Source organism: Anopheles funestus, unplaced genomic scaffold, assembly GCF_943734845.2.
Source record: "Anopheles funestus unplaced genomic scaffold, idAnoFuneDA-416_04 scaffold_11_ctg1, whole genome shotgun sequence".
In the NCBI taxonomy this organism is placed as follows: domain Eukaryota; kingdom Metazoa; phylum Arthropoda; class Insecta; order Diptera; family Culicidae; genus Anopheles; species Anopheles funestus.
The window spans coordinates 281475-291114 of record NW_026045231.1 but is presented as its reverse complement, the minus strand read 5'-3'; the positions used below and the strand labels follow the sequence as shown (position 1 = coordinate 291114).

At 41.6% G+C, this 9640-nt stretch overlaps 1 protein-coding gene across 1 annotated transcript; it reads right to left on the bottom strand.

Moving 5' to 3' along the window:
* Nucleotides 1–2598: 2598 nt before the first annotated feature.
* Nucleotides 2599–5525, bottom strand: LOC125774258 (E3 SUMO-protein ligase ZBED1-like). Its single transcript, XM_049444526.1, has one exon. It carries the CDS (start codon nt 5320–5322, stop codon nt 3556–3558), a length of 1767 nt encoding a protein of 588 aa, XP_049300483.1. The 5' UTR covers nt 5323–5525; the 3' UTR covers nt 2599–3555.
* Between the last annotated feature and the right edge of the window lie 4115 nt (nt 5526–9640).

Sequence of the window (9640 nt, the reverse complement as noted above, 5' to 3'; positions counted from 1 at the left end):
TGGCTAATGTGTTTTGGCTAATGTGTCTTGGCTTATGTGTCTTGGCTAAGGTGTCTTGGCTAATGTGTCTTGGCTAATGTGTCTTGGCTAATGTGTCTCGGCTAATGTTTCTTGGCTAATGTGTCTTGGCTAAGGTGTCTTTGCTAAGGTGTCTTGGCTAATGTGTTTTGGCTAATGTGTCTTGGCTTATGTGTCTTGGCTAAGGTGTCTTGGCTAAGGTGTCTTGGCTAAGGTGTCTTGGCTAAGGTGTCTTGGCTAATGTGTCTTGGCTAATGTGTCTCGGCTAATGTGTCTTGGCTAAGGTGTCTTGGCTAAGGTGTCTTTGCTAAGGTGTCTTGGCTAATGTGTTTTGGCTAATGTGTCTTGGCTTATGTGTCTTGGCTAATGTGTTTTGGCTAATGTGTCTTGGCTAAGGTGTCTTGGCTAATGTGTTTTGGCTAATGTGTCTTGGCTTATGTGTCTTGGCTAAGGTGTCTTGGCTAAGGTGTCTTGGCTAAGGTGTCTTGGCTAAGGTGTCTTGGCTAATGTGTCTTGGCTAATGTGTCTCGGCTAATGTGTCTTGGCTAATGTGTCTTGGCTAAGGTGTCTTGGCTAAGGTGTCTTGGCTAATGTGTCTTGGCTAATGTGTCTTGGCTAATGTGTCTCGGCTAATGTTTCTTGGCTAAGGTGTCTTGGCTAAGGTGTCTTTGCTAAGGTGTCTTGGCTAATGTGTTTTGGCTAATGTGTCTTGGCTTATGTGTCTTGGCTAAGGTGTCTTGGCTAATGTGTCTTGGCTAATGTGTCTTGGCTAATGTGTCTCGGCTAATGTTTCTTGGCTAATGTGTCTTGGCTAAGGTGTCTTGGCTAATGTGTCTTGGCTAATGTGTCTTGGCTAATGTGTCTCAGCTAATGTGTCTTGGTTAATGTGTCTTGGCTAAGGTGTCTAGGCTAATGTGTCTTGGCTAATGTGTCTTGGCTAAGGTGTCTTGGCTAAGGTGTCTTGGCTTTTGTGTCTTGGCTAATGTGTCTTGGCTAATGTATCTTGGCTAAGGTGTCTTGGCTAATGTGTCTCGGCTTATGTGTCTTGGCTAAGGTGTCTTGGCTAATGTGTCTTGGCTAAGGTGTCTTGGCTAAGGTTTCTTGGCTAAGGTGTCTTGGCTAATGTGTCTCGGCTAAGGTGTCTTGGCTAAGGTGTCTTGGCTAATGTGTCTTGGCTAATGTGTCTCGGCTAATGTGTCTTGGCTAATGTGTCTTGGCTAATGTGTCTTGGCTAAGGTGTCTTGGCTATGGAGTCTTGGCAAAGGTGTCTTGGCTAAGGTGTCTTGGCTAATGTGTCTTGGCTAATGTGTCTTGGCTAAGGTGTCTTGGCTAAGGTGTCTTGGCTAAGGTGTCTTGGCTAATGTGTCTCGGCTAATGTTTCTTGGCTAATGTGTCTTGGCTAAGGTGTCTTTGCTAAGGTGTCTTGGCTAATGTGTTTTGGCTAATGTGTCTTGGCTTATGTGTCTTGGCTAAGGTGTCTTGGCTAAGGTGTCTTGGCTAAGGTGTCTTGGCTAAGGTGTCTTGGCTAATGTGTCTTGGCTAATGTGTCTCGGCTAATGTGTCTTGGCTAAGGTGTCTTGGCTAAGGTGTCTTTGCTAAGGTGTCTTGGCTAATGTGTTTTGGCTAATGTGTCTTGGCTTATGTGTCTTGGCTAATGTGTTTTGGCTAATGTGTCTTGGCTAAGGTGTCTTGGCTAATGTGTTTTGGCTAATGTGTCTTGGCTTATGTGTCTTGGCTAAGGTGTCTTGGCTAAGGTGTCTTGGCTAAGGTGTCTTGGCTAAGGTGTCTTGGCTAATGTGTCTTGGCTAATGTGTCTCGGCTAATGTGTCTTGGCTAATGTGTCTTGGCTAAGGTGTCTTGGCTAAGGTGTCTTGGCTAATGTGTCTTGGCTAATGTGTCTTGGCTAATGTGTCTCGGCTAATGTTTCTTGGCTAAGGTGTCTTGGCTAAGGTGTCTTTGCTAAGGTGTCTTGGCTAATGTGTTTTGGCTAATGTGTCTTGGCTTATGTGTCTTGGCTAAGGTGTCTTGGCTAATGTGTCTTGGCTAATGTGTCTTGGCTAATGTGTCTCGGCTAATGTTTCTTGGCTAATGTGTCTTGGCTAAGGTGTCTTGGCTAATGTGTCTCGGCTAATGTGTCTTGGCTAATGTGTCTTGGCTAGTGATGTGCCATACGATTCATTTCATGACCCGACCCGGAGTCGGGTGCGGGCCAATCGGAATCGATTCCGACCCGTGGGTGCAGTGGGTTCGGGTCGACCCGTAGATACAAGTAGGTTCAGTAGGTGCAACGATTGCGGTAGGTGCAAGCTACCATAAGCGACTCCGACCCGTGGGTGCAGCGAGTTCGGGTCGGACTCGGGTCGAAATAGGTTCAGTAGGTCCAGTAGGTGCGACGATTCCGATAGGTGCAAGCTACCATAAGCGACTCCGACCCGTGGGTGCAGCGAGTTCGGGTCGGACTCGGGTCGAAGTAGGTGCGACGATTCCGGTATGTGCAAGCTACCATAAGCGACTCCGACCCGTGGGTGCAGCGAGTTCGGGTCGGACTCGGGTCGAAGTAGGTTCTTCGATTCCGGTGGGTTAAATAGGGTTTTTTTTTACACATTGACAGATTACCGTTTTAAAGTACACTATGCACTTTAAATTAAAGTACACTTTGCGTGTGTCATTGGTATTATACATTCATATTGAAGCATTCAAACTCACATAACTGTAAAGATAAATTATACTATTATTGAACAATGTGTGACACAAGTGTGTATACGTTTAAAACAGAAATACTATTATTATTTTCTATTCAATTGAACATGAAAGTCTATTAAACAAAAATTACAACTACATGAAATAAATAACATTAGTCACACACTGTTTGTCGTCGTTGACAAAAAGAAAAGCAATATGACCATGAGCATGAATGTTGGTTTGTGAGACCAAATTTGAGAAAAACCCCAAAGAGCCAAGGGTATTTTGATTTAGAGACTCTTTTTGAGTGACTGAAGAAGTTTGAGAAAAAGTCTCAACTGCCATGGCCGCGAGGTTTTAGGGCTTTCTTAAGATTTTAAACTGATATCAGTCATATAAATGGAATGATGAACCTTCAATATTTTGGTGTTTCATTCTATTGTAAGCTTTTCTTCGTACGAATTATTGGTATGCGTTATCTTCAGTGCTAAAATTTACAAATGAATAAATACAGTAAATAAATGAAATATATAGTTATTTCTACCGTACCGACAAATGAAATAAAATGGGCAGGGTTTACTTTCAAGGATACGCATTGGGGATTGTCATAATATTTGTATAATTGGTTGATCATTTTTGGTTTCTTTTACTCACCCGAGCCAGTAGGTGAAAAGTTGTGTGATGCAAGCGGACAACAAAGGAACAATTCATTCATAGTTTATTATAATTCACAGATTTATTTGTAATGATTATACGAAAAATCCCTTCAATTAAAAATTAGTTGTAACTCATAACAAAAGTTCATAGTTAGTTTTAGTTCACATTTTTATATTGTTTATAGTACTAAGCTTTAAATTATAAATTTTGTTTGATAAACAGCATTTCATTTAGTTTTTTAGGTAGCAATTTGTTTCGCTTTTCCGTTATAATTCCTCCTGCTTTAGAAAATACGCGCTCACAAGGCACTGATGTAGCAGGTATGCACAATGTTTTTTGTACAATCTTGTACAGCTGGGGATACAAACTATGCTTAGTTTTCCACCAGATGAGCGGATCATCCATGCTATTCATTGCCTTTTCTTGTAGATAACGATCTATTTCGACAACAGCAGTCGTTTGTTCACTTATTGTTGTTTCCCTATTACTTTCTAGCTCGCGCCATTTACGCCACAGTAATCCTTTAAATTTATCTTCATTATTAGCCCTTAAAGGTTCGTTTTGTACAGAGTTTTCTGGTACTAGCTTCTGTTTGAGAGAAGCAATTGTCGCATCATATTTTTCACCTAAAAATTGTTTTTCCTTAAACCTTGGATCAAGGATTATAGCTTCATCTACTAATGTGTTGTTATAATTAACAAATCTTTCTCGTAAATTAGAATCTAAAATCCTAACTAGTTTAGCTACTTCTGTTCTTAAATTTGTTTCTTCTACTGCTCTGGCCATTTCAAAACTAAGAGTTCTAATAATAATGCCCACTTTATAAAGGGAAACGCTTCGTTCGCTCATTACCTCCTTCGTCGCTAAATCAAAAAATTGTAGAACTGATATTGCCTGTTCCATCATCAACCAATCATTGTCTCTAAGACTAGATTGGAACTTCAAACTTGCCAAACATGAAACAAGTGGAATTTTATTTTTAAGGAATCGCTCTAACATATCAAAAGTGGAATTCCACCGGGTTGCAACGTCTTGCTTTAATTTTAATTCAGGTAATTTTAAATTTAGTTGTATTTCATGCAATTTTTGTGATGCTAAAGCGCTATGTTTGAAATGAGTTGTAATTCGTCTAACTTCATCTATTGTGCTCTTTATGCTATTTTCAATGGCGTCTTGTACGACTAAATTTAACGAATGTGCAAAACAAGAAAAGTGAGGCAATTCTAATTCTGAAGCGGCTTTCTTCATGTTGGAAGCGTTGTCTGTAACTAAACATACTATTTTGTTTTGAATATTGAATTTCTCTGTTACTTTTTTAATCCAAACTGCTATGTTTTGAGCCGTATGTGATGTGGTAAATTCTGAACATTCTAATAAATACGTTCTTAATTGAAAATTCTCGTCAATATAGTGAGCGGTAATTGCAAAAAAACTAACTTGGTTTACATTGCTCCATCCATCAGCTGTAAGAGAAACAGCTTTGGCCTGAATGAGGTTATTTTTTACGGAAAGCAAAGTTTTTTCATAAATTGTTGGTAATAACGCGTTTGTTAAACATTTTCTGCTTGGCAAATCATACGCAGGATACAATTTTTTTACGAAAAGTTTAAAATACTTATCTTCGACTATGCTGTACGGGTAGTATTCCTTACAAATCATTATTAACAGCGTTTCGTCTAAGTCACGCTTCACCTCGGCGGTTAGAGGCCTGCTGCTTGCGAAGTAACGATGTATGCCACCATATTCTCCAGATGTAGCCGATGGTATGTTGTTTGAATTTTCCACGTTGTTACCCAATGCTTCTGTTCTGTTCATTGGTACCGTTACATGCTTCCTTTCAATATGGCGCTTTAAATTGGAAGTTGATCCGCCGCGGTATGATAATACCACATGGCAATATCTGCACTCAGCTGTATTCTGTGCTCTCTCAAAATGTTGCCATACATCACTTGTTGTAGGAGGCATCGTCAGTAAGTGCCGTTTAACTGACGCAAATGTGAGCTTGATGTTTAATATGTAGATCTAGAATGAATTATATGAAACAATGAAAAATTAATTGTTTGAAGTCATGATTGAAATCAGGAGGAACAACTGGATTTAAAATCAAACTTACCTCAAAATTATCTAACACTGGATAGTTAATTTCAACACTAGCGATGTCACGAATAATCACGAGATTCACGTTTTCAAACTTATTGATTTCAGAAAGCTTTCACTAGTTTCAGTAGTATTTTCAAACACTTTTTTGTACCCGTATTTACACTACAACATTAGACTGTATATTTGATGTTGGTGCTACACGGTTTAAAGTATGTTTGCTATTACCCGAAATGACGTCAACATCCTCCTTTTATACAAATTTTTGCTACACAAATCGTGTTTTTCGCTAGCATCAGTTTTCAACGCGCATCGACATCAAATTTTCGTATATAAGGAAGGCAAAGTAACTTCTCCAAGTTAGTTGAAGTAAACCCTTCGTGGAAGAACGTTATCTAGCTCCTAGCGAACAAGGTAGAAGGAAGGAAGAAATAAAGGAAGACTAAACATCCCATGGATGAGTATACGAAAGGAAACAACAAATACAGGAGGACAAATTGAGACGTTCTTATAAGAATTTGCTCTTTGTTTTTCTTTGTATTCACGCCAGGGTCAAAAACCTTTCGAAAACGTAGTCAACAACGGAATAGTAGAAAGCAGGGAGAGCATTGATAGAGAAAAATAAAAAGATAAAAAATTACATCAAATACGCCTGCCTACTGAAATACTAATAAAAACATCACAATAAAAAATTGCCAATAATAAAAACGTTGCCATCTCAACGATGGATTTTCATACAGACGATTCTATTATTTTGTCTATTGTTGTTTTATTTATTTATTATTATTATTATTATTATTATTATTATTATTATTATAACTATTCTATTATTTTACATAACATAATATCATTTTTAAAACATACTGCTCTAAACCGACAAATATAAGAAAAAATGTTTTTTTGGTTTGACATATAGTTTGCTTTGCTTAACACTAGAACCGCCGGACTTTTCAACCGCCATATGGAACAATTTTGTCCCATACGTTATGTATACATACTTAGACATCATTATCTAGACATCATTAGATTATCATTATCTAAGGGTTTTTGGTGGTTAAATAATTACTAAGCATCATAATTAGGAATAATTCAGCTTTATTAGTAACTCAATGAATATTAAAACAATTCAAAACACAGCGACCTTTTTCGAGTGCGATGGGGCAAAAAAGTCCCATCAGCGGTTCTAGTGTTAACGCACCGGAATCGAAGAACCTACTTCGACCCGAGTCCGACCCGAGCCCGACCCGAACTCGCTGCACCCACGGGACGGAGTCGCTTATGGTAGCTTGCACCTATCGGAATCGTCGCACCTACTGGACCTACTGAACCTACTTCGACCCGAGCCCGACCCGAACTCGCTGCACCCACGGGTCGGAGTCGCTTATGGTAGCTTGCACCTACCGGAATCGTTGCACCTACTGAACCTACTTGTATCTACGGGTCGACCCGAATAGGTTCGGGTCGCTTATGGATGGCTCCGACCCGGTAGGTTCGGGTCGACCCGCACATCACTAGTCTTGGCTAATGTGTCTTGGCTAAGGTGTCTTGGCTAAGGTGTCTTGGCTAATGTGTCTTGGCTAAGGTGTCTTGGCTAATGTGTCTCGGCTAATGTGTCTTGGCTAATGTGTCTTGGCTAATGTGTCTTGGTTAATGTGTCTTGGCTAAGGTGTCTTGGCTAAGGTGTCTTGGCTAAGGTGTCTTGGCTAAGGTGTCTTGGCTAAGGTGTCTTGGCTAAGGTGTCTTGGCTAATGTGTCTCGGCTTATGTGTCTTGGCTAAGGTGTCTTGGCTAAGGTGTCTTGGCTAAAGTGTCTTGGCTAATGTATCTCGGCTAAGGTGTCTTGGCTAATGTGTCTTGGCTAAGGTGTCTTGGCTAAGGTGTCTTGGCTAAGGGGTCTTGGCTTAGGTGTCTTGGCTAATCTGTATTGGCTAATGTGTCTTGGCTAATGTGTCTCGGCTAATGTGTCTTGGCTAATGTGTCTCGGCTAATGTGTCTTGGCTAAGGTGTCTTGGCTAAGGTGTCTTGGCTAAGGTGTCTTGGCTAAGGTGTCTTGGCTAATGTGTCTCGGCTAATGTGTCTCGGCTAATGTGTCTTGGCTAATGTGTCTTGGCTAAGGTGTCTTGGCTAATGTGTCTTGGCTAATGTGTCTTGGCGAAGGTGTCTTGGCTAAGGTGTCTTGGCTAATGTGTCTTGGCTAATGTGTCTTGGCTAAGGTGTCTTGGCTAAGGTGTCTTGGCTAAGGTATCTTGGCTAAGGTGTCTTGGCTAATGTGTCTTGGCTAAGGTGTCTTGACTAAGGTGTCTTGGCTAAGGTGTCTTGGCTAATGTGTCTCGGCTAATGTGTCTTGGCTAATGTGTCTAGGCTAAGGTGTCTTGGCTAATGTGTCTTGGCTAATGTGTCTTGGCTAAGGTGTCTTGGCTAATGTGTCTTGGCTAATGTGTCTTGGCTAAGGTGTCTTGGCTAAGGTGTCTTGGCTAATGTGTCTTGGCTAAGGTGTCTTGACTAAGGTGTCTTGGCTAAGGTGTCTTGGCTAATGTGTCTCGGCAAATGTGTCTTGGCTAATGTGTCTTGGCTAAGGTGTCTTGGCTAATGTGTCTCGGCTAATGTGTCTTGGCTAATGTGTCTTGGCTAAGGTGTCTTGGCTAATGTGTCTTGGCTAATGTGTCTTGGCTAAGGTGTCTTGGCTAAGGTGTCTTGGCTAATGTGTCTTGGCTAATGTGTCTTGGCTAAGGTGTCTTGGCTAAGGTGTCTTGGCTAAGGTGTCTTGGCTAAGGTGTCTTGGCTAATGTGTCTTGGCTAAGGTGTCTTGACTAAGGTGTCTTGGCTAAGGTGTCTTGGCTAATGTGTCTCGGCTAATGTGTCTTGGCTAATGTGTCTTGGCTAAGGTGTCTTGGCTAATGTGTCTTGGCTAAGGTGTCTTGGCTAAGGTGTCTTGGCTAAGGTGTCTTGGCTAATGTGTCTTGGCTAATGCGTCTCGGCTAATGTTTCTTGGCTAATGTGTCTTGGCTAAGGTGTCTTGTCTAAGGTGTCTTGGCTAAGGTGTCTTGGCTAAGGTGTCTTGGCTAAGGTGTCTTGGCTAAGGTGTCTTGGCTAATGTGTCTCGGCTAATGTGTCTTGGCTAATGTGTCTTGGCTAAGGTGTCTTGGCTAATGTGTCTCGGCTAAGGTGTCTTGGCTAATGTGTCTTGGCTAATGTGTCTTGGCTAAGGTGTCTTGGCTAAGGTGTCTTGGCTACGGTGTCTTGGCTAAGGTGTCTTGGCTAATGTGTCTTGGCTAAGGTGTCTTGGCTAAGGTGTCTTGGCTAAGGTGTCTTGGCTAATGTGTCTTGGCTAAGGTGTCTTGGCTAATGTGTCTTGGCTAAGGTGTCTTGGCTAAGGTGTCTTGGCTTAGGTGTCTTGGCTAATCTGTATTGGCTAATGTGTCTTGGCTAATGTGTCTTGGCTAATGTGTCTTGGCTAAGGTGTCTTGGCTAAGGTGTCTTGGCTAAGGTGTCTTGGCTAAGGTGTCTTGGCTAAGGTGTCTTGGCTAATGTGTCTCGGCTAATGTGTCTTGGCTAATGTGTCTTGGCTAAGGTGTCTTGGCTAATGTGTCTCGGCTAAGGTGTCTTGGCTAATGTGTCTTGGCTAATGTGTCTTGGCTAAGGTGTCTTGGCTAAGGTGTCTTGGCTACGGTGTCTTGGCTAATGTGTCTCGGCTAATGTGTCTTGGCTAATGTGTCTCGGCTAAAGTGTCTCGGCTAAAGTGTCTTGGCTAATGTATCTTGGCTAAGGTGTCTTGGCTAATGTGTCTCGGCTAATGTGTCTTGGCTAATGTGTCTTGGCTAAGGTGTCTTGGCTAATGTGTCTCGGCTAAGGTGTCTTGGCTAATGTGTCTTGGCTAATGTGTCTTGGCTAAGGTGTCTTGGCTAAGGTGTCTTGGCTTAGGTGTCTTGGCTAATGTGTCTTGGCTAATGTGTCTTGGCTAAGGTGTCTTGGCTAATGTGTCTCGGCTAATGTGTTTTGGCTAATGTGTCTTGGCTAAGGTGTCTTGGCTAAGGTGTCTTGGCTAGTGTGTCTTGGCTAAGGTGTCTTGACTAAGGTGTCTTGGCTAAGGTGTCTTGGCTAATGTGTCTTGGCTAAGGTGTCTTGGCTAATATGTTTTGGCTAATGTGTCTTGGCTAATGTGTCTTGGCTAAGGTGTCTTGGCTAAT